We start from the raw sequence: 25,014 nt of genomic DNA, 5'->3' as shown, positions 1-25,014 counted from the left end.
TGCACAAATTCACTGGACAGTGGCTGTTTGTAACAGTCAAGGAAGGTCATGGGGAAGCTAGTAAATTTCAGCAGATCTGACCTGCAACCCCCTCCATCCCTGGGGCTGGTTTCCAGCCTATAGAAATCTGGTGGTTGGGGGGGGGAGCTTCGTTGTGGCTTGTGACTCTACTCTTTGCGCTCTGCCCTCTGACCTTTGACCCCTGTAGGGTTTCACCTCAAGTGTTCTAATGTAACGTGGCTGCTCACAAGCGCGTGCTGTCTGTTTTGAAGGCGAATTGGTATCGAGGTGAAGGATTTTGGGCAGAGCTGGAGGAGTGGATTCGCCTTTCATTCCGTCATTCACGCTATCCGCCCGGATCTGACAGACTTGGAGAAGGTCCGGAGCCGGTCGAACCGGGAAAACTTGGAAAGTGCTTTCTCCATCGCTGAAAATCACCTGGGAATTCCGAGGATCCTGGATCCTGAAGGTACCTGACTTTGGCTCTTGGTTAGTTTGCAGCTCCATCTAAACCTGACAGTATTATCAGGTTGGGAATCTCCTGGAATTCCAAAGGGATTAAGGATGACCGTAACATCCTGTGGATTTAGGATGGCCATAAAGACTTTGAAGAATGTGCAGGAGAGATTTACTCACATGGTTTGATGTGAAAATAATACAATGGATAAGGTTTTTAGGTTATGTAGATAGACCAGAGAAGCTGGGATTGCTGTTCTTAGAGCAGAGAAAGGAAAGGGGAGATTGTCAAGTTATGAGGGGTTTGGATAAAGTCCGTAAAGAGAAATAATCTCCAACAGATGATGGGTGAGCAACCAGAATACGCAGACTTAAGGGGATTGGTTAAAAAAGAGAGAGGCAACAGTGCTATAAAAACCCAAGTGAAAGGCTAAGGAATGCTGTGTTTGATAGACTGTGGATGCAAATTCAACAGTCACCTTCAAATGGAATTGAATAAAGGCACGAAGGAGACAAAGATTGTAAGTGTGTGGGGAGAGAGCCGCAGAATGGGGCTAGCTAGTTTTGTAAGAATGTGCTTAATCTTGATTGCCCTCTTCTGGGCTCAGCTCTTCTATGATGACCCCTTTCAGCCACGGTCAAACCAGTGGGAGTCCAGCTTTATTCAAGAGGTCTTCCGGGCAGAGTCAGTGCAAATAACTGGGACAAATCCCAACCCCATTGTCCAGAAGTTGAGTGCGCTATTAGCTTCAGTACTGAGGGAGTGCTGCATTGTCAGGGAGGGTGGTGCTGTATGTTAGATAAGGCATTATTCTGAGACCCCTGGGCTTCAGTGGATGTGTCTCAAGATGCTGGCTGACGTTTGTGGGTAGCACGGTGGCTCAGTGGTTAGCACTGTTACCTCACAGCGCTAGGTACCCAGGTTCCATTCCCACCTTGGGTGACTGTCTGTCTGGAGTTTGCATGTTCACCCCTGTGTCTGTGTGGGTTTGCTCTGGTATCCTCCCACAATTCTGGATCAGTGGTGCTGGAAGAGCACAGCAGTTCAGGCAGCATCCAAAGTGCAGCGAAATCGACGTTTCGGGCAAAAGCCCTTTAAACGTCGATTTTGCTGCACTTTGGATGCTGCCTGAAGTGCTGTGCTCTTCCAGCACCACTGATCCAGAATCTGATTTCCAGCATCAGTCATTGTTTTTACCTCATTGTTTTTTTTCCTCCCACAATCCAGGCAAGTGCAGGTCAGGTGAATTAGCCATGCTAAATTGCCCATCGTGTTAGGTACATTAGTCTGGGGTAAAGGTAGGGGAATGGGTCTGGGTGGGTTACTCTTCGGAGAGTCAGTGTGGACCTATTGGGCCGAAGGGCCTGTTTCCACACTGTAGGGAATCTAATCTAACATTTAACCCTTAATCTATAGCACCTCCCTTTCGTCAACCCAACAAGACAATTAGGCAGGCATTCATTTCTGAAATCATGCCAATGTCTCGAAGAATAATTAATTGCTGGAAAGTGATCTGGGTTCTCATGAGGGTGTGAGATAGATGCATTAGAAGGGCAGGCTGTTTCTGAGATGCCTGTTGATGGAGAATTTCTTCAAATTCAGGAACGCCATTGAAGGTTCAGTCTCAGCCAGCAGTACCTACCGTGGCTAAGGCAGGCAGGTAATCCTCTCTCATCACTCAGAGCAGTGTGTGAACCCTCACTTTGAATTTGGGACTTTGCTGCCCTGTACATTCAGGACCACCTCGATTCTGGTACATGTTTGTACTGTCAGATTTAGCACATAGTGTTTTTGAATTTACAGCACAGAAACAGGCTGTTTGGCTCAGGCTGGTATTATGTTCAGGTGGAAATATCTTCTCTCCACTTACAGGTTGATGAGATAATAAACACAGCCATTTAGGGTGTCACGGTGGCTCAGTGTTTGGCACTGACACCCCTTGGGGCCTGGGTTCGATTCTAGCCGCAGGCGACTGTCTGTGTGGAGTTTGCACATTCTCCCCGTCTCTGCGTGGGTTTCCTCCGAGTGCTCCGGTTTCCTCCCACAGTCCAAAGGTGTGCAGTTTAGGTGGATTGGCCTCGCTAAATTTGCCCTGTAGTGTCCAGGGATGTGCAGGCCAGGGGGGTGTATTGGCCATAGTAAATATAGGGTAGGCGACTGGGTGGGATACTGTTCAGTTTGTCAGTTTGATTGGCTTACTTTCACAATGTAGGGAATCTCTGACTTACATCCTGTGAACATGACAATAATGTGTATATAGCCATATAACTCCTTTAGTCTAGATTAGAGTGGTGCTGGAAAAGCACAGCAGTTCAGGCAGCATCCGATGAGCAGTAAAGTCGACGTTTCAGGCAAAAGCCGTTCATCAGGAATACAGGAATATATAACTTCTTTAGCACATTGCTAATGTGCCCGATACTGCTAATGCTAAAACCACATTAAAAGACCCTGAGGAGTTCTTATGGTTGCATTTTTTTTGTTTTCTTTTTTTGAAAACTCTGCTTTCTTAAAATCATCATTTGATACAAAGAAAAGCTATTGTAATAGCAAACAATATCTACGGCTACATAGGATTTTAAATTGTACTTATATTTTGAAAGTACTTTTCATCAAATAATTTCTAAGAATGAGACAATCAGCAAATTATTCATGGAGATTCACACACTGGTTTTTCCCAAAGCAAACTAACTCAGCAGTTTCTGGAGAAACTAATTTCCAAATGCCAGAGAGAACATATCAGCATTTCATAGAGTTTACAAAAAGCAGCATCCTTTGGAATGGAAATAATTGTGGTTATATTTTTAATAACGTCCACTTAACCTAACATTAAATCAATGCATCCCAACTAAAATTGGGTAATCTCTATATATATTTGCATCTATACTATTTCTGAGAAAGTGCACACTTTATCAAAGCTTTTTACCTTGAGCTCATCAGGCCAATTTGCAAGAATACCCCTGTAAAGGGGAACAACAATTTCTACTGTATGACGAGAGAGCACTGATTGGTTGTGTGGACTCTAATTGCCAACCAATCAGTGCTCTTCCTTCATGCATTGTAAGTGTGTATTTTCTCAGAACTACTCAACCCCTGTGTTTCATCTTAATTTCTTTCCAGTCTCTTCACTGTAAACAATCTACTTACAGTCATAGAGTCATATAGATGTACAGCACGGCAACAATCCCTTCGGTCCAACTAGTCCATGTCAACCCAATCTAGTCCCATTTGTCAGCACTTGGCCCATGTTCCTCCAAACCCTTCCTATTCATATACCCATCCAGATGCCTTTTAAATGTTGTAATTGTACCTGCCTCCACCATTTCCTCTGACAGCTCATTCCGTACACGTACCATCCTCTGCATGAAAAGGTTGCCCCTTAGGTCTCTTTCATATCTTTCCCTTCTCACTCTAGACCCATGCCCTCTCGTTCTGGACTCCCCCACCCCAGGGAAAAGACCTTGTCTATTTACCCTATCCTTGCCCCTCATGATTTTATAAACCTTTGTAATGTCACCCCTCAGCCTCCGACACTCCAGGGAAAACAGCCCTCGCGCATTCAATCTCTCCCTATAGCTCAAAATTTACTGTACTCTGACTGTATTTCTGAATGTTCCAGGCCTGGTTTGACGTGGTGGTTGCAGAATTGGTCGCTGATTTATAAATACATTAATTTGAAAATAGCAGACCGTGGTTGTTCCACTTGAGCCACCTCTGCTTACACCTGGATCCTGAAATCCATGAACTATTCTACATATTTATGTGACTGCATCATTGGGGCGGATTCTATCCCCACCTTCCCAGCCCCTTAATCTTTAGGTTTTCTGCACTACTTGACCTTAGATAGTTCCCAGTTGGAGCTTTGAGGACTGTGACTACTTTAGAATGTATTGGACTAAAGACAGGATTGGTGCTTCTTCCATACTGGGGCTTTTTAGATTAGGTTAGATTCCCTACAGTGTAGAAACAGGCCCTTTGGCCCAAGAACAGGCTGGGGCTGTTTTCCCTGGAGTGTCAGAGGCTGAGGGGTGACCTTATAGAGGTTTACAAAATTATGAGGGGCATGGATAGGATAAATAGACAAAGTCTTTTCCCTGGGGTCGGGGAGTCCAGAACGAGAGGGCATAGGTTTAGGGTGAGAGGGGCAAGATATAAAAATGACCTAAGGGGCAACTTTTTCACGCAGAGGGTGGTACGTGTATGGAATGAGCTGCCAAAGGAAGTGGTGGAGGCTGGTACAATTGCAACATTTAAGAGGCATTTGGATGGGCAGATGAATAGGAAGGGTTTGGAGGGATATGGGCTGGGTGCTGTCAGGTGGGACTAGATTGATTTGGAGGTGCCGGTGTTGGACTGGGGTGTACAAAGTTAAAAATCACACAACACCAGGTTATAATCCAACAGGTTTAATTGGAAGCACACTAGCTTTGGGAGCGATGCTCCTTCTGTCGATATGTGCAATCTTTTTGGAGATCCTCTCCACTTGAAGCTGGCGGTTAGTGGTGTCGATAGTAGTCATGATCTGGAGATGCTGGTGTTGGACTGGGGTGTACAAAGTTAAAAATCACCTGATGAAGGAGCGTCGCTCCGAAAGCTAGTGTGCTTCCAATTAAACCTGTTGGACTATAACCTGGTGTTGTGTGATTTTTAACCTGGGACTAGATTGGGTTGGGATATCTGGTCTGCATGGACAGGTTGGACCGAAGGGTACATCTCTATGACTTTATGAACAAGACCACACTGACCCTGTTATGAGTAACCCACCCAAACCCATTCCCTTACCCTATATTTACCCCTGACTAATGTACCTAACATTACGGGCAATTTAGCACGGCCACTTCATCTAGCCTGCACGTCTTTCGATTGTGGGAGGAAACTGGAGCACCTGGAGGAAACACACACAGACACGGGGAGAATGTGCAAACTCTACATAGACAGTCGCCCCAGGTCGGAATCGAATCTGGGTCCCTGACGCTGTGAGGCAGCAGTACTAACCACTGAGGCACCATGCCAGCCGTGGGAGTTGGTAGGGGGTGGGAGTTGCTGGGGGGAGTCGGGGCGGGGGGGGGGGTGGGGGGGATGCTACCTGGGGTACTTGGTGGAGACTTAACACCTCCTTATTTGGTTTGGTGTCAAAGTTTGTCTGATATTCAGCCATGGTGCATCATGGGATAGTTCAAGGTGCTATGTAAAAGCAGTTTTTCGGTTGTTGTCAGGGATATATATATCCTCTGTATCACCAGGAAAACAACTTTCCGCTCAAGAGGCAGCCAGCTTGCTGAGAGAGATGTGTGGAAATGACTGTCTGGCATTTCAGAAGAGGAAAAAATATGTCAGGAGTGTCAGACTGGATGTTGTCGAGCCTGAGCTGAACAAAGCCAGTTTCAGGCAGAGTTGGCAGCCACCCTGTTGACCAGTGCTGCAGAATGGACCACTGACCCTTCAATTCTAACTAGCCAATCACCTTTCAGGGCAGCCACACAATGTTTCCTCACGAGAGGTGATCAAGTCGGAGCTCATTCCTGCATCACACTGTTTAGATGCCAACAGGTCTGAGCATGGGAGGTATGGTTAGTGAGTTTGGTGACGACACCAAAATTGGAGGTGTAGTGGACAGTGTGTGCAATTCTGGTCTCCCTGCGACAGGAAAAAAATTGTGAAACTTGAAAGGGTTCAGAAAAGATTTACAAGGATGTTGCCAGGGTTGGAGGGTTTGAGCTATGGGGAGAGTCTGAATAGGCTATTTTCCCTGGAACATTGGAGGCTGAGGGGTGATCTTATAGAGGTTTATAAAATCACGAGGGGCATAGATATGGCAAATAAGGTCGTTTTCCCAGGGTAGGGGAGTCCAAACCTAGAGAGTTTGAGGTGAAAGGGACCTAAGGGGAAACTTTTTCACGCAGATGATGGTGAATGTCTGGAATGAGCTGTCAGAGGAAGTGGTAGAGGCTGGTACAATTACAGTATTGAAAAGGCATCTGGATGGGTATACGAATAAGAAGGGTTTAGAGGAATATGGGCCAAATGGTGACAAATGGGACTAGGTTAAGTTAGGACATCTGGTCAACATGACTGAGTTGGATCTAAGGGTCTGTTTCTGTGCTGTATAAATCTATGACTCTATAGGAGCTGACAGTCCCTGCCCAGAAAAGTTGATATCAAGGCCTCGCTGTAAGGATCACTGCTTGTTCTTCTCCACATCTTCTGGTCATACACACGGGCTATTCTCTATCACCCATATCCTCTTGCAGTCCAATATGTCTCTGAGATCTCAACACTTCTTTTTCATCCCCGGTTTCCATGACCTCAATGCTGATGACTCTGCCTTCCGGACCTGCCCCTAATCTCCGGCATTCTCTCCGTACAACAACAATGATTTATATTTATATAGCAGCTTTCACGTCATGAAATATCCCAGGGTACTCCACAGAAGGGTTAGGAAACAAAGTATGACACCAAACTACATAAAGAGATATTAGATCAGGCGAATAAGAACTTTGTTAGAACAAAAGGAGGTTGAAAGGTATAAATTAAAGGTGGAAGGGGAGGGAGAGAGATGAAGAGATGCAGGGAGGGAAGTACAGAGTTCGTGGTATAGCCCAATTGAAGTTATGGACACATGAATTAAATTGGATTGAATTGAATTAGTTTTATTGTCACATGTACTCAAATGAGTACAGTGAAAAGTTTATAAGCCACTACTTAAAGCACCATCTTAGCTACAAATGTACCTAGGTACTATCCTTAGTTACAGAATAGAGAAGTGAAGAAAACAACGCATGGGGGCTCCATGTGGTCTGACCGCTGGCTGCCACCTCTGTACGAGGCTCCCGCCCCCCACTACCATTCCACTCCAATCACTGGCTACCACCTCTGTACTAGGCCGCTTACCCTTATTTCACTCCAGTCACTGGAAGACATCTCTGTACTAGGCCGCCACCCTGTTCCACTCCTGTCACTGGCTGTCACCACGCTCTGTGCTAGGCCGCCACCCTGTTCCACTCCAGTCACTGGCTGTCACCACGCTCTGTGCTAGGCCCCACCCTGTTCTACTCCAGTCCCTGGCTGTCACCATGCTCTGTACTAGGCTGCTTACCTCCGTTCCATTCTAGTCACTGGCTGATATCATGCTCTGTACTAGGCCCTGCCCTGTTCCACTCCAGTCACAGGCTGACACCATACTCTGTGTGAGGCCCCGTCCTGTTCCACTCCAGTCACTGGCTGACACCACGCCCTGTGCTGGGCCGCTTACCCCCGTTCCACTCCAGTCACTGGCTGACACCACGCCCTGTGCTGGGCCGCTTACCCCCGTTCCACTCCAGTCACTGGCTGACACTCTGCCCTGTGCTAGACCGCTTACCCGCGTTCCAGTTCAGTCACTAGCATCTCTGCTGACCCTGCTTCAGACTCAGAGACGGCGGCCGGGTATCCGAGGCCAAGAGAAGAGAGGAGACAGGGAGGAAAAAAAGGAGAAAGGGAACAGGTAGAGCAGAGGAGCTCCACCTGGAGGAGTGACCTACTCTGCTGCCATCTTACCACATGTTGTGAAAGCCTCACTAACTCACCTCGTCTATATCTTTCCATCTTTGAGACAATCCTTTAAACCTGTTTTTAGTCTCAGCTTTGGGTCACCAGTCCTAATACCTCCTTATTTGATCTGCTGTCAAATTCTGTCTGATGTACAGCCATGTAGCATCTTGGGACATTACACTATGTTCAAGGTGCTATGTAAAAGCAGGCTTCCGTTGTTGTTAGGGAGGTAGGTCCTCTGTGTCACTGGCCACAAAGGAAAACAACTCCAGTGACACTTTCCCCTCAGGCCGCTCCCAGCTTGCTGTAGAAGTGACTGCATTTCAGTAGAGGAGCAGAACCCCTGTTTCTAACGGAGTGATACTTTATGTACAGATGTGGATGTTGACAAACCCGACGAGAAGTCAATCATGACCTACGTGGCTCAGTTCCTGAAACATTATCCAAATCCACGCGAGACGGAGAATGAACCTCTTGAGGAAGAGGTAAGTCTTTTCCACTGTTTACTTCAAATTCAATGAATGATACAGTGCAAGAGGAGGCCATTTAGCCCTGCTGGAAGAGAATTCCAACTACTCCCAGTTACCTGCTCTGTTCCTGCAGCTATGTGCAAATTTTTTCTCTTCAAGTATGAACAGTATTCAATCCCCTTTTGGAAGTTACTGTTGACTTTGTTCCCAGCACCCTTCCATTCAGCAGGTCCCTGATTGTCGCTGTTTGCTGTGTGAATGTTTGTTTCAACATGTTGTTTCCGTTTCTTTTCCCAACCTCTGTCCTCCTGCTGTTAAAAACAATTTCTCCTTATTGATGCTGATTATGGTCACCTCAGTAAGATCTCTTAAACTTCTCTGTCCAAGGGAAGTTCCTGCTGTTTCCTCACATGACTGAAGGTGCACGTTCTTTATTTTGGTACCATTCTAATAAATTTCTGTAGTGGCTTTTATAAAACACGGAACAATATAGCACAGGAACAGGCCCTTCGGCCCATGATGTTGTGCTGAACATGACGGCAAATTAAACTAATCCCTTCTGCCTGCCCTTGGTCCATATCCCTCCATTGCGTACAGGTTCATGTCTTTACCTAAAAGTTCTGAAATGCCCTTATTGTGTCTGCCTCAACCACCTCCCTCTGGCACCACATTCCAGACTCCTACCACTCTCTGTGTAAAACAACTTGCCCCTCACATCTCCTCTGAATTTGCCCCACTCACACCTTAAATACATGCTCCTTAGGTGCTGGGAAAAAGGATTCTGAACGTCAACTCTATCAATATACCTTCGCTCTGACATTTTTCTTAATGTGTGATGGAACGTAATACCACAGTTTAGACTTTGTGAAGATTTATCATAACTTCCTAGATTTACCCAGCCCTATACCTTGGTAACTGTATCACTATCATCCCTGAGTCAATGTCAGTACTGTCGGGAGGGAATTCCCAGTGATGGCAAGGGAATGACAGTGTACCGTATATACTCGAGTAAAAGTCGACCTCATGCAAAAGTTGACCCCCTATTTTTGGAGAAAGTGAGGACTGCAGATGCTGGGGGCCAGAGTTGAAAGGTGTGGCGCTGGAAAAGCGCAGCAGGCCAGGCAGCATCTGAGGAGCAGGAGAATCGACGTTTCCGGCATAAGCCCTTCTTCACCCCTATTTTTGGTCAAAACATCTGGAGTTTTCCCTCTGGCTCATGTATAAAAATCAACCCTAGTTCTTCACAGAATACAGCTTAACATTTGTGAGTCAAGGTATTATCGAGAGAAATGCAAGAGAAAATGGAGGGAATTGGGAGAACTTGGAGTGCAAGTTTAAGACACTTCAGGTCAGAGTCAGGTGACAGCCTCCCCTTGTGTGCAGCTGAGCTCACTCTCCCTGCAACCCTCGAGGGATACAGTCATATGCCTAGCTGAGGTTTTGACATTTCTTTATTGTTTTGTATAAAAAATGCCCTCCAGAAAAAAAAATATACAGCAGCATTTAAACTCAAAGTTATTAAAAGTTCCAGAGAAGCCAACTATTTGCTTAGAGATCACTTAGGCTTCTGCGAATGATTTTTTAGATTTTGGTTTGAATTGGATTCCCTACAGCGTGGAAACAGGCCCTTCAGCCCAACAAGTCCACACCGACCCACTGAAGACTAACCCACCCAGATCCCTACATTCACCCCTGACCTACACATCGCTGAACACTGCGGGTAATTTAGCATGGCCAGTTTTTGGACTGTAGGAGGAAACCGGAGCACCCGGAGGAAACCCACGCAGAAATAGGGAAAATGTGCAAACTCTACACAGACAGTTGCCCAAAGTGGGAACTGAACCCGGGTCCCTGGTGCTGTGAGGCAGCAGTGCTAGCCACTGTGCCATCCAATGCAGTATTTTGAACTAGAACATGAATTTCAGTCCTTTAGAGCTAGTATCCATGTAATAGTCAACCCCATAAATTTAACCTTGAACCATAATCTAACAAATTTGACTTTTGCACGAGTATGTATGGTATTTCCAAGTCAAGATGCTGAGTAGCATGGAGGGGAATTGACAAGTGCTGACATTGCAAAATATCTGCTGCCCTTGTCCTTCGAAGTGCAAATTGGTTTAGACATGGTACCACAATATAAGATCAGCTGCTGTCTTCTGTTCTCTCATGTGCTCAGTTTGTTGCCAAGTTAACTTGATGTTTTTGAGCATTCTGTTTGGTAAATGTAGGAGCAAATTACTGCATATGCTGGAATCTGTACTGGAAGCAAAAAATGCTGGCGATCAGAGTGGGCCAGGCAGCATCCGTGGAGATAGAGCAAGCTAATGTTTTGAGTGCAAATGACTCGTAACATTAGCTTGCATTCTCTCCATGGATGCCTCCTGACCCACTTTGATCTCTTCGGTAAATGGCTCCCTACTTCTCTCCTGAGGGTTTGTATCTGCCTCATTCACAACAAACTGTGAGGTTTATTGCAAATTTATGGAACGTTGCGAGTTTGGGTTTGAGTGACGCCGACTTAAGAATCGACAACGGTGAAGAGAGAAAATGCTGGACACAGCAGATTTCTCAGCGTCAGAGGGAGGTGTGGAGTTGATGTTTCAGCTTGGACGAGCTTTTGTCGGGACTGGGGGGAGCTTAAAGATGGAACTGGTTATCGGCAAACTCAGCAAAACGGGGGGTGTGACAGGAAAGAGAAGGGTGTAAACTGTGACCAGAGAGATTAACTGATAAAAGGGATGATGGTGCAAGGGCAAAACAGACAGTAACAGGATAAGAAATGAAACAATGTACATGGAGGGATTGGAGATGGGGATAGCAGATGTGGACCAACCAGACCCCCTCAAAACATTATTAAGAAGGCAGTCTCCACTCTAACTTTTTCTTATTTTGAAAGTAAATATCAGGAGCTTTACTGCAGATGCTATTTGATTTGTCAAACCACTCGACGTTAAGCAATACTCAATTTATTCAAACACTGCAGTTAAATACAACAAAGTAAAGAATTAATTGATTAACTTAACTTTTTTGAAAAAAAAATTAACAGAATAATAGATGCAGTGACTCTTACTAATTAACTGTTCCAATATGGTAATATCTCATAAAATTCAGAACACAGATTGTCTCAAATGCAAACTAGCAGCCTTGGAAGAGAACTTCCAGCTTTAGGCTGGAATCCAGAGAGGGAAAAAATCACTTCTACTCTTCTTCAAGTTCACAACAGCAGCTGCTGAAAGCTAAACCTAAGACCCCTAGTTCTGTGGGTGGGGGTGTGACCACACCCGGTCAAGCTGCTTCTACTGTTCCAGCGTTTTAAAAAAAAAACCAAGGCTTCACAAGTTGTCTATCGTCTCATTGACGACTTGCCGCCTCCCACCCCTCACTATCTCTCTCTAAAGGGAACCACAGCTCTTAAAGCCACAGTATCATCACAATAGCAGAGAATTAAAATGACAAGTGAGTCACAATCTGAACAGGGATGCTGTGCAAAGCAGTTGTATCATCTAACTCTAAACCACCACCACCATCACCCTTCCTCCTCTCCCCTGCCCTCCCCCGCCATTAAATAGAAAGAAGTACAAGTAAATTGCTTTTTCGCCTGGTGGAAGTGTTTGGAGCTTGACACAGTAAGACAGAAGCAAGTGAAAAAGTCAGATAACACACTCTTTGGGGTTCAGTTGAAGGCAGATTGGGAATGGGATCAGAGTGTCCACAAGGTGAATGGCCCCTCTCAAAGGGTGAAATGGGGGGAGGGGGGTGGAATTGGTGTATTTAGTGAAGGCTTGATAGCAGAAGGAGCAGGGAATGGGCCATTTAGTTTGGAGTCTGTTGGTGCAGACGATCAGGACAACGGACAATCCCATCGCGATGCTGGTCAGACTCTAATAACGTAGAGCGCCTCCTGATGTTTATTTGCACTGTTGCTTCTGTTTGTGGCCCATCAGCGAGAAGACAGACTGATGCTGAGGGAGGCGAGAGCGTGGCTTGAGCAGTTTGAAAGAGATATCACGAGGATGCAAGTGGCCGAGGCTGGGTTCCAGGAACGATATGAGGTGGGTCAGCACCGTCCACCTCTCGCACCTTTTCTCAGGGATGGTCAAAGCGATCCCTTTACAACAATACAGGCGGACAGAAAGAACATACTCCCTTCTTGTGGAAGGATCCAGAACAGGGGATAAATGTAAGGTCAGGTCACGAGATGCTTCACTCATAAAAAGTCAACATTTGCCACTCTCCCTCCTTGACAGGGCTGTGCTTTTTGGGGCTGGACTAAATCTCAAGGGGCTGATTCTTGTTGGAATGTGCTTTCGAGTGTTGTGAGTGGAATTAAGGAACAATTCAGTTACAGACCAACAGGAAGTTGAGGGTCTGAATGGACTCCTGTTCTGAAAGACCTTGCCCATTTTCTCCTGTTGCCCCATCCTCAATCTTTCATGGGATGTGGGTGTTGCCGGCAAGGTTAGGATTTGATTGCCAACCTGATTGTGATTGAACTAAGTGAGTTATTTCAGAGGGCCATTAAGAGTCAACTAAAGGGGGCATTAATGGATCAGATTAATCGCTCATAACAGCCATGGTTCCTACTATTGAGGCTGCTCCTCCAGCGCTGTGCACAGTGGCTCAGGAGCATCATAGCGACAGGGACCTGGGTTCGATTCCAGCCCCGGGTGACTGTCTGTGTGGAGTTTGTACGTTCTCCCCATGTCTGTGTGGATTTTCTCTAACAGTCCAAAGATGTGCAGTTTAGGTGATTTGGCCATGCTAAATTACCCCATAATATTTAGGGACGTGTAGGTTAGGTGCGTTAGTCTGAGGTAAACGTAGAGTAATAGGTCTGGGTGGGTTACACTTTGGAGCGTTGGTGTGGACCAAAGGGCCTGTTTAATGCTATGATCCTATGATTAAATTCCACATGTCATCTTGGTGGGACCTGAACCCATATCCCGAGAGACTGAGTTGCAGTGGGAGTGGAACATGTCCCTCAGAGCTTAAGCTGGGGCTTTTGGGTTTACCGTGACACCACCGTCGCTATCTCATTTTCACAGTGGACCGTCAACCCTTCATCTGCATGGTCACTCGCTTTATGTTAATCTCAGCGCTGGGCGTCCACAGATTCACTGACATTGAGCAGGAAGGGGGACTGATGACCGAGGGCCCCTGCTGGAATTTCTAAGAAATGGGAATTCCCTCCCAGCAATTTCCCCTCCTCCAGCCAGTGGATGCTGAAGACAGCACTAACTGGAGACCAGTGTATACAGACCACGCATTGACAGGATGAACTCTTGTGAGTCATAGCTGGGGGGGCGTGTGGTTTCTGCTTTATTTGCAAGTGTGCCAAGCTTCGAGCAATTCGCCAGCATCCAGGTCAAAGTAGTTGGCGTGATGGGCAGTCTGTTTGCCAATGTTGACTTCCTCCAGAGCCATTACACTGCGGCTGCCATCCCTAGAAGGGGATTGCGCTCACACTCCCCCCCCGACCTTTCTCAAGGATAGGTAGGCATGAAAACCAACACCCACACCTCAAGTCTGGATTTGGAACACACCCCCATCATTCTAACTGCTTGATACCTTAGCAGAAAAAGCTCTGTCTCTGTAATAGTGGTCAGTTAAGATTAGATTCCCTACAGTGTGGAAACAGGCCATTTGGCCCAACCAATCAGGTTGGCAATCAAATCCTAACACTGACCTTCCAGAGAGTAACCCACCCAGGCCCATTCCCCTATATTTACCCCATGCATACACATCCCTGAACACTATGGGCAACTTAGCACGGCCAATTCACTTAACCTGCACATCTTTGTGACTGTGGGAGGAAATTGGAGGAAACCCACGTAGACACAGGGAAAATGTGCAAACTCCATGCAGACAGTCACCTGAGGCTGGAATCGAACCCAGGTCCCTGGTGCCGTGAGGCAGCAGTGCTAACCACTGAGCCACCGTGTTGCCTGAATGCAGGGCCATCTTCACCTCAGCCTCGACTCGACTGGCAGAGCTGTTAGCTGATTTAACAGGACAACCCGGAATGATTCTGAAACCTATTCAGAATTTCAAGCCAATGGGAAGTCAGTCTGTGTGTGAATACATTCAAGTCACCATAACCCTACCAGACTGCTCTCCCGTCAGAGAGAGAGATCGCTGGTGGTGGTGTCACCTGAGGGTAAACACGCCCTCAGACAAGAGGAGGAGTTGAGAAGGAGAGTCCTTCCTGGTTACAGCAGCCAATATGGGCATTGAACCCACGCTGTTGGCATCACTCACTAGCCGCCTAATCTAACTGAGCACCTCATGTGTGAATGCAGCAAAGACTTCCTGTTTTGATTCCATCGCTCTGTTTTATGCTGTTGCCTTTGTCCGTACTTTTCTTTAGTTGTTCAAGAGCTTTCGAGGCCAGTACGAGGTTAAAAAGAAGCACGTGGAGGTTTTAATTCAGCCCTCGCAGAAAGATGGGAAACTGTCGCTGGATCAAGTCACGGTTAAGCAAGTCTGGGAGAGAGTGTCGGCCAGGGTGAGTTTTCAGAGCACGGACTCCGCAAGGTCATACTCCAGTCTTTTCCTTTCTCCTGCCAGTCTTTGTGTGCAGTACCATCTGATGATGTGGACTCAGAGCGGGGGCAGTAAGTGGGAGCATTCCAGAGTCGGGTGTTAGTCACACAGCTCGCATTTCCACGTGGTCACAGACTTTGTGTGCCCAGCAATGCCTCTGCCTTCTGCTCATAACTTTCCATTCCATCCTCGTGCCTGGCGTCAGATGAGTCAATAAAATAAACAAGGAAGACGTTATATTTGAACAGAACCCTTTTCAGCTTCACAATCGCTTCTTTTTGAAGTCGGTTGTGGATGAGCAGTCGAGAGTGTGGCGCTGGAAAAGCACAGCAGGTCGAGACAGCGTCCGAGGAGCAGGAGAATCGACGTTTTGGGCAAGAGCCCTTCATCAGGAATGGCCAGTTCCTTCCTGATGGCCCTTCATGACGAAGGGCTTCGGCCTGAAACGTCGACTCTCCTAGTCCTCAGATGCTGCCTGACCTGCTGTGCACACTCTCGACTCTGATCTCCAGCATCTGCAGCCCTCACTTTCTCCCTGTAATAAACAGTAGTCAACAATTACGCAGTCAGGTCCTGCACATCAACTGGGCGTGTTTTCTTGGTGGTATTGGCTGAGGGATCAATCTCCTTAGTAAAAGAATCGATACCCTGGGCCGGAATTTCAAGAGGAGGAGCGGGAGGTTTGGAAAGAGTTTGAGGAGAATCTGTCTCACCCGGCAGGTGGAATTCACTGAATAGAAACCAAAAGAACTGCGGGTGCTGTAAATCAGGAAAAAAACCCAGAAACGGCAGGAAAAGCTCAGCGGGCCTGGCAGGGTCTGTAGAGAGAACTCAAAGTTCACATTTTGGGTCCAGTTCTGAGGAAGGGTCACTGAATCCGAAACGTCAACTCTGAATTTTCTTCACGGATGCTGCCAGACCTGCTGAGCTTTTCCAGCAACTCCTGCCTTTGTCTGTGAAGTATTATTCACTGCCTTTTGCTTTGTGGGGGCAGGAACCCTCCAGACATTTAAAACCTATTTGGATGAACCCTTGACACGTCATTGGACACAAGGCCACAGGCCAAGTCTTGGAAAACTAGACTGGAGTAGTTAGATGCTTGATGACCAGTATAGCACAATGGGCTGAAGAGCCTTTTTTCTAAGCTGTAAGAAACTCCATAAATTGTCTCCAGGATAGAACTCTGAGCTCTTCTGCAGGTAGCCCAACAGCTTCATTTACATCAGTCTCAGCAACACTTCCAGTAGATCCTCCAGTGTGCAGTATTCCAGTGAAATACTAGCCAAGATTAAGTGTCGGGAATGGGACTTGAACTCTCAACATCCTACCCAGGAGAATGTTCATCGCCTTAAGTTGGCTGCAAGTAACCAGCCTTCCTGATGTCAAAACTCCTTTAAGGCTCTTAAAGCCAGTTAATCACATTAAATTAAATTAAACCAAATAAGCCAAATTAAAAGATGCTAGTCTCTTCAAGGGGCTTTATAATAATACTCAATATTCAAAATTTAAATGAACAAATTCAAATGAAAATATAATTTCTTTGATTGTACTTCAGTAACTGTGGGGAGTACCTGCAGTGAATCTTTGGTGTAGAGTGTTTAGAATCTGGTTTACATGTGAATATGGGTGTGGGAATAAATGTCTTTCTCCCCACATATTTATTTCTGATCACTCTCTAACATCCTCAGCTATACTGAGAGTTGGAGTTGTTCCTTCATTGTGTCCAGGATACAGTTTTGAGAATGTCCTCCATTTGCCTTTCACATTAATCTCTCTGAGGCAGGCAAATTGTCAAAACTATCACCATGGACTGAGGACAAAGGGGTTTGTTGGCGGATGCTATACCTGTAGGGACACAGTGGCTCAGTGGTCAGTGCTGCTGCCTCATAGGGCCAGGGGTCTGGGTTTGATTCTAGCCTCAAGAGACTGTCTGTATGGAGTTTGCACGTTCTGCTTGGTTTCCTTTAGCAGTCCAAAGATGTAGCTTCAATCATAGAATTCCCGACAGTGTGGAAACAGGCCCTTTGGCCCAACAAGTCCACATTGACCCTCTGAAGAGTGACCCATTCCCTTCCCCTATTATTCTACATTAATTTACCTAACCTACCCATCCCTGGGCACTACGTGGCCAATTCACCTCACTCTGCACGTCTTTGGATTGGGGAGGGACCCAGAGGAAAGTCACCCGAGGCTGGAATCGAACCTGGGTCCCTAGCGCTGTGAGGCAGCAGTGCTAACCACTGAGCTCTGTACTTTCTGTGACTAACCTACTTAGCCTGCATATCCCTGGACACAATAGGAAACGTAGCGTGGCCAATCCACTGCACACCTTTAGAAGGTAAACAGAGCACCCGGAGGAAATCCACGCAGACATGGGGAAAATGTGTGAACTCCACACACGCAGTCATCCCGAGGCTGGAATTGAACCTGGGTCCCTGGCGCCATGAAGCCGCAGTGCTAACCACTGCCCATAGTGTTAGCCATGGGGGTTACAGGGATAGGGGGGTTCTGGGGGGGGACTCTTTTCAGAGGGTCAGTGTGGACTCGAAGGGCCAAATGGCCTGCTCCCATGCAGTAGGGATTCTTTTATGGGCAGCGAGCTGGTACAATGTCACTGAGCTCAAGTTGCCCTTCCCCTGATTGTAAGAAATAGGAAGGCTGTTACATGCTGATTTTTCCATTCCTCAGCTTCTGGATTGGCACATCATGCTGGACAAGTCACTGCCCTCGCCCCTGGGCACCATTGGAGCCTGGCTGCACAGAGTGGAGACTATTCTCGGGGAAGAGATTGTCATCCAGCAGGCCCACGATGAGACGGCCAACATCATCCACAGGAAACTGGAGCAACATAAGGTGAGTTGGCGGTGGGCTTCTGTGGTGGTGGTGGGCAGGTTGGCGGAGGAAGCATTGGGAGTCGTCGCTGGGCAATGCCAGGCCTGTATCTGGGTCCCTGGTGCTGTGAGCTCGCAGTGCTAACCACCTGACACCTTGCTAAACCGCCCAGGGATGTGCAGACTGGGCAATCCACAGTTGGCAAGCAACCCTGATCTTCTGGTGGTCCACTCTCACAAGCCATGAAAGTTTGACCAAACCCAACTTGGAATCCAGGCCCCAGGTCAAACCGGGCGGAGAGAGGAGAAAGGAGCCTAGGTATAATTGGACAGGAAGTTCCTGGGCTGAGTGGTTCTCGATCAGCTGGGGTGAGGCTCTGTATCGACTCCAGCAACATTAACCCAAGTAAATCTCTCAGCTGGCAGACCAGAAGTCAGAATTTTAGAGGCAGAGGGGAAGGGGCTGGCTTGTTGGTGAGGGCAAAGAAGGGAGAGTAAACGGCGACTCAGTGGAAGCATCAGCAGTCCTCACTTTCTCCCAGCAGTGCTTGAGGCAGGAGTTGCATTTGTCTAGCACTTTTTGCATTAGCAGCACAGCCCAAAGTGCTTCACAGACAAAGACTGACTCCTGGAGCACACGCATGAGCTTGGGACAGGTCAGCGCTCCCGTTTTTCCGTGAGCGCAGGCTGGGCCCCAGCTCAGCTCTTACAGCCAGGGCACGGGAATGTCACTCTCGCCCTCACTTTCATGTCTCTGGAGTGGGGCTTGAATCCCAGCAACCTCCTGAGTCAGAGCTGAGTCTCTGAACGTCCGCAATAATCTGATGTCTGTCTGCCGCAGAGCACTGAGGATACCCCCAGGTTTCAACTTGAAACAAAGTCGCTTTGTCTCCGTTGCTCTCATCCTGCGGCCAGTGAGGATCCCATTGGGATATGGGACGAATCTAACTCCTCAAGGTTTGAATCATCTGGAGTCACACCCAGAGTCCAATCCTTTAGCTATGAATTGTGCATTCATAATGGTTAGATTCCCTACAGTGTGGAAACAGGCCCTTTGGCCCAACAACCCAGACCCATTTCCCTCCTAACACTAACACTATGGGCAATTCACCTGACCTGCACATCTTTGTGACTATGGGAGGAAACCCACGCAGACACGGGGAAAATGTGCAAACTCCACACAGTCACTTGAGGCCAGAATTGAACCTGGGAACCTGGTGCTGCGAGACAGCAGTGCTAACCGCTGAGCCACCATGCCACCCCTAAGCAGCTGCTTTTTTTTGGTGATGTAATGAGTGACTATCCAGAGTAAAGCTCTGCCCTGATGAAGAGTCACCTGGATTAGTAACGTTAGGTTGCTCTCTCTCTGTGGATGCTGCCGGACCTGCTGTGATCTCCAGTTTTGGTCCCCACACCTCAGGAAGGACATACTGGCGCTGGAACGTGTCCAGCGGACATTCTCACGGATGATCCCTGGAATGGTTGGTCTAACATATGAGGAATGGCTGAGGATCCTGGGATTGTATTCATTGGAGTTTTGGAAGATTAAGGGGAGATTTAATAGAAACTTACAAGATAATACATGGCTTGGAAAGGTTGGACGCTAGGAAATTGTTTCCGTTAGGCGAGGAGACTAGGACCCGTGGACACAGCCTTAGAATTAGAGGGGGTCAATTCAGAACAGAAATGCGGAGACATTTCTCCAGCCACAGAGTGGTGGGCCTGTGGAATTCATTGTCGCAGAGTGCAGTGGAGGCCGGGACGCTAGATGTCTTCAAGGCAGAGATTGATAGATTCTTGTTGTCTCGAGGAATTAAGGGCTACGGGGAGATTGCGGGTAAGTGGGAGTTGAAATGCCCATCAGCCATGATTGAATGGTGGAGTGGACTCGATGGGCCGAATGGCCTTACTTCCACTCCTATGTCTTATGGTCTTATGATCTCCAGTGTTTGTTGTTTTCAGCACAGATTCAGTTTTGATTATTTTCCAACGCTAACTTGTATTTGTTTCCTTGCCAGGATGTGATAAAGGCGTTAGAAGGTCACAAACAAATCTTCCACCAGATCCACAGGGCAAGATCTGTGAATGGGGTCCCAATCCCAGCAGACCAGCTGGAGGATATCGCAGAGCGGTGAGTAACTATCCATGTGGCTCATCAGTAAACCCTGTTTAACTCTGTGTCTGATAAGCACTGCGTCTGGTTAAACAGTGGGACCCCTAACCTTTCTCTTGTGTGACCTTTTCGATGTAAACTTTGGAGGGGGGGGGGACGGGTTTGCTGCAACTAATACTGAAAATAAAACGACTTGCTGACCAAGAGACTGGCGCATGTCCTGCTGAGTCTTTGTGGGACTTGGCGGATTGGACCCGCCGCGAGCCAGATTGCAAGATTTTGCAAATGAATACCCGATTGAGCCCATCCTGGGAGACAGTTGAAGGACAGTGAAAGTCTGCATTTGCGTAGCACCTTGCGTCGATTCTCACGATGTCTCCAAGTTGCGCGATCAATGACGCCTTCACAGTGTAGCTGTGAGGTCGGCAGCTGCCCCTGTGCACAGCAAGATCTCAATAAAGGCAGCAAGGTAACGAGTTGATAATCTCATTTTGTTGAGCAATGCATGTTGACCCACCCAGGTGATGCTGAGCTGAGGCGTGCTATTTGGACTTATCCATTAAAGCGTCTAAACCAGTATAACAGGGGCCACTTCTCCGGAAGTAGACACCCCATATTGCATCTGGATGGTGGGCACCTTCCCACCTTCAGTCTTGGGTAGAGTTTCCTCTTGGCTGTTTTTGTTGAATCTGTGGCTCTGTTGGGTGACATTTCCTCACCCCCTTCGGATGTGAGTATGAGCCCGATCCCGGAGACTTGAGGACAACGTCTAGGCGTGGTGGCGAGGGAATTCTGTGCTGTTTGACGGCGCGGTTCCTCGGCTGAGCCTGCTGTCTCAGCTCAAAGGTTGCCTGGCGTCGTTTTGAAGGAGCGGACCCTGCCACTGCTTCGCCGTTTCCCCGGAAGATATTGATCGGTCAACCGTTAGCACGGAAACAGATTTTTTTTTTTGTTTTCATCGACAGATTTTGGATTGTGGGATCTTGCTGTGTGCAAATGAGCTGCTGCCGTTTCCAGCAGAGACTACATCGCGAAATGGCTGTGGAGAGTGGTAGAGTCACACAGCATGGAAACAAACCCTTTGGTCCAACTCGGGTGGCCAGAGGTCCTAAACTGAATGAGACCCAATTGCCTGCATTCGGTCCACGTCCCTCGAAACCTTTCCTATCCATGTGCCTGCCCAAATGTCTTTCAAATGTTGTCACTGTACCTGCATCTACCACATCCTCTAGCAATGCATCCCATACACGCACCACCCTCTGTGTGAAAGTGTTGCCCCTTGGGTCCCCTCTCACCTTCAACCTATGCCCTCTAGTTTTGGACACCCCCGACCCCAGGAAAAATTTGGAACCTTCTGAAATCATTAAAGGCACTGTCGAGCTGTCAGCTTTCCTTACAGTTTCCTGTGGCTGAGGTGATGGTGGATGCCACTTATTCCCCTGTTTATATGTCTGCATATCTCTTTGGCCATGGTCTGTTCTCACCTCACCCCTCCCGTCAGTGATAACCTTGCGTCCACTTGCTCTCCCCAGGTTCGACTTCATTACGACCGCCTCCAAGCTCCATTTAACGCGACTGGACTTTCTGGAGTTGAAGTATCGCCTCCTGGCCTTCTTGGTGCTGGCTGAAACCAAACTCAAATCGTGGATCATCAAATACGGCAGGAAGGAATCCGTGCAGCATCTCCTCCAAAATTACATTGTGAGGAATATTTCAGTGTGACCCACGTCTTCAGGAATTTCACTGAGAGGTGGAGGGGAGGGCTTGCAGTACACTCCTTGCTTCCTGTTTGGACCCTCATTTGTTGACCACAAATGACGCGTTCGTAACAGTTCTCCAGTCATTGATTGGAAACCTGTAGGTCTTTCTGATACACCTCATGGAAGGTAGTGAGAACCGGGGCGTGTCTTGACACTTCACCCAGAGTAGTACCTCTCAAGCCACAGTCTTGCCAATGCCCTGTAAAAGGTAGAGCTGAAAATGTGTTGCTGGAAAAGCGCAGCAGGTCAGGCAGCATCCAAGGAACAGGAGAATCAACGTTTCAGGCATAAGCCCTTCTTCAGGCTGATGCCCGAAACGTCGATTCTCCTGCTCCTTGGATGCTGCCTGACCTGCTGCGCTTTTCCAGCAACACATTTTCAACTCTGATCTCCAGCATCTGCAGTCCTCACTTTCTCCCCTGTTAAAGGTAGCTGTTTGAGCAGATGTTGGGTTGCTAGTTGGGCGGCATGGTGGCTCAGTGGTTAGCACTGCTGCCTCACAGCGCCAGGGACCTGTGTTCAATTCCAGCCTCGGGATGTCTGTCTGTGTGGAGTTCACACTTTCTCCTCATGTCGATGTGAGTTTCCTCCGGGTGCTCTGCTTACCTTCCAAGGACACGCAGTGGATTGGCTGCGCTACATTTTCCATAGTGTCCAATCTAAGTAAGTTAGCCATTGGAAATAGGGGGGGGGTGGGTCTGCATGGGATGCTTTTTGGAGGGTTGGTGTGGATGTGATGGGCTGAATGGCCTTCTCCACGCTGTAGAGAGATTCTGTGAATTGACCCAGAATAGTACCTCTCAAGTCAAAGATAGATGTTTGAATAAGCATGTGCTTTGTCTGTCTCATGAGGTGGTGGATGGAAGAAGAATTGTCTATTCAGGAATGGTGCAGCAGTCCATGTGTATGTTAATGTAGTTAATGCCCATAATGTTGGGTTAGCGACCATGGACTCAATGTGTTGAATGAGCGCCTGGTTAGACCTTCATTTCAGAGACTGAATTGAGGATTGATCACCATACTTCAGGAAGGATACGTTGACCTTAAGCGTGGTGCAGTGTAGATTTATCAGAATGACATTGGGGCTAAAAGGGTTAAATTGCAAGGGTAGCTTGCATTAATTTAGTTTGACTTGCCCCGCGTACAGAAGATCACGAGATTCAAACAAAAACTCCATCGACTGGAAATCAGAAACGAAAACAGAAACTGCTTAGAAAATCTCAGCCAGCTGGGCAGAGACAGTGTGTTCGGGTGTTTTAGATGATCCAAGGTTTTGACCAAAAAAAAGACCCAGAAGGTGCTGGAGAAACTCAGCAGGTCTGGCCCGTATCTTTGGAGAGAGAAACAGAGTTAACATTTTGAGGTTGGTAAGACTCTTCTCCAGGACTGGAGTGAAACTGACAGGGTGGACAGAGAGAAACTGACAGGGTGGATAGAGAGAAACTGACAGGGTGGATAGAGTGAAACTGACAGGGTGGATAGAGAGAAACTGACAGGGTGGATAGAGAGAAACTGACAGGGTGGATAGAGAGAAACTGACAGAGTGGTCAGAGAGAAACTGACAGGGTGGATAGAGTGAAACTGACAGGGTGGACAGAGAGAAACTGACAGGGTGGATAGAGTGAAACTGACAGGGTGGACAGAGAGAAACTGACAGGGTGGTCAGAGAGAAACTGACAGGCTGGATAGAGAGAAACTGACAGGGTGGTCAGAGAGAAATTAACAGGGTGGACAGAGAGAAACTGACAGGGTGGTCAGAGAGAAATTAACAGGGTGGACAGAGAGAAACTGACAGGGTGGATAGAGAGAAACTGACAGGGTGGATAGAGAGAAACTGACAGGGTGGACAGAGAGAAACTGACAGGGTGGACAGAGAGAAACTGACAGGGTGGATAGAGAGAAACTGACAGGGTGGTCAGAGAGAAACTGACAGAGTGGTCAGAGAGAAACTGACAGGGTGGTCAGAGAGAAACTGACAGGCTGGATAGAGAGAAACTGACAGGGTGGATAGAGAGAAACTGACAGGGTGGTCAGAGAGAAACTGACAGGGTGGTCAGAGAGAAATTAACAGGGTGGATAGAGAGAAACTGACAGGGTGGATAGAGAAAAAATGACAGGGTGGATAGAGAGAAACTGACAGGGTGGTCAGAGAGAAACTGACAGGGTGGACAGAGAGAAACTGACAGGGTGGCAGGAGGGGCTGTTCCACCAACAAGGGACATTTCCGTAATATTAGAGCCAGGCCATTCCGGGGTGATGTATAGAATGGAGACCCGTACAGCACAGGTACAGGCCCTTCAGCCCACGATATTGTGCTGAACATGGCGCCAAATTAAATTAATCCCTACGACCTTCCCTTAGTTCATATCCCTCCACTTCTAGCGTATTCATGTGCTTATCTAAAAGCCCCTTAAACAGCCTGATTGTAACTGTCTCTGCTTCCACCCCGGTAGTGTGTTCCAGACCCCTACCACACTGTGTGTAACAATCTTGTCCCTCACATCTCCCTCTCACCCTTATTGTGTGCCCCTGAGTATGAGACATTTCAACTCTGGGGAAAAAAGATTCGGACTGTCAATCCTATCAATGCGTCTCATTATTTTATGGAATTCTATCAAGTCTTCCCTCAGCCTCCGCCACTCCAGAGAAAACAACCCCAGTCTGTCCAGCCTCTCCTGACAGCTTGTCCCCTCTAATCCAGGCAGCATCCGGTAAACCTCTTCCGCACCCTCTCCAGAGTTTCCACATCAATCCCGTCATGTGCCGAGCAGAATGGAAGGCAATCGTTCAGCAAGAGAGCATTCCTTTAATCTTAGAGCCAGACCATTCTGGGGTAATATCAGGAAGCTGTCGTTTACAAAGGAAAAACAGGGTGTGGAAATCTGGAAAATGCCATTGAGATTCTGCACAACTTCAGTTCCTCCCCTTTACAATTCCCTCTTGGCTGGTAGGCTGTTGGTTGTGGCTGATCCTCATTCCTGATGAAGGACTTATGCCCAAAATGTCGATTCTCCTGCTCCTCAAATGCTACCTGGCCTGCTGTGCTTTTCCAGCACATCACTCTCGAATCAGTCCATTGTTTTTTTTCAAAGTTAGCTTTTTTTGTCAGTGTAAAAGACTCCCAAATCCCGTTGACAGCTTTGATCTTTCTCTGCAGTCATTTGTGGAAGGCAACAAGTTCTTTGGACACTATGAGGTCACCTTCCAGTCTCTGAAGCACGCGGCCGATGCTTACCTCAAAGTCGAAAACTCAGGTAACCGCTACATGCTGACGCTACCTCTGGGCGCCGGGGGCTGGCATCTTTGCCCGCAT

At 47.5% G+C, this 25,014-nt stretch overlaps 1 protein-coding gene across 1 annotated transcript in view; it reads left to right on the top strand.

Moving 5' to 3' along the window:
* Nucleotides 1–25,014, top strand: part of LOC132819587 (nesprin-1-like) — a 182,456-nt gene that overhangs the window by 114,476 nt on the left and 42,966 nt on the right. The window contains exons 7-14 of the mRNA XM_060831158.1: nt 273–469; nt 8,360–8,469; nt 12,399–12,506; nt 14,822–14,959; nt 17,686–17,850; nt 19,847–19,959; nt 21,474–21,642; nt 24,859–24,955. Coding sequence (XP_060687141.1) covers nt 273–469; nt 8,360–8,469; nt 12,399–12,506; nt 14,822–14,959; nt 17,686–17,850; nt 19,847–19,959; nt 21,474–21,642; nt 24,859–24,955 — 1,097 coding nt within the window. The remainder of the gene's footprint in view (nt 1–272; nt 470–8,359; nt 8,470–12,398; nt 12,507–14,821; nt 14,960–17,685; nt 17,851–19,846; nt 19,960–21,473; nt 21,643–24,858; nt 24,956–25,014) is intronic.

Source organism: Hemiscyllium ocellatum, chromosome 10 (genome assembly GCF_020745735.1).
Source record: "Hemiscyllium ocellatum isolate sHemOce1 chromosome 10, sHemOce1.pat.X.cur, whole genome shotgun sequence".
NCBI classification, from domain to species: Eukaryota; Metazoa; Chordata; class Chondrichthyes; order Orectolobiformes; family Hemiscylliidae; genus Hemiscyllium; species Hemiscyllium ocellatum.
This window is presented reverse-complemented; position numbering and strand designations above follow the sequence as displayed.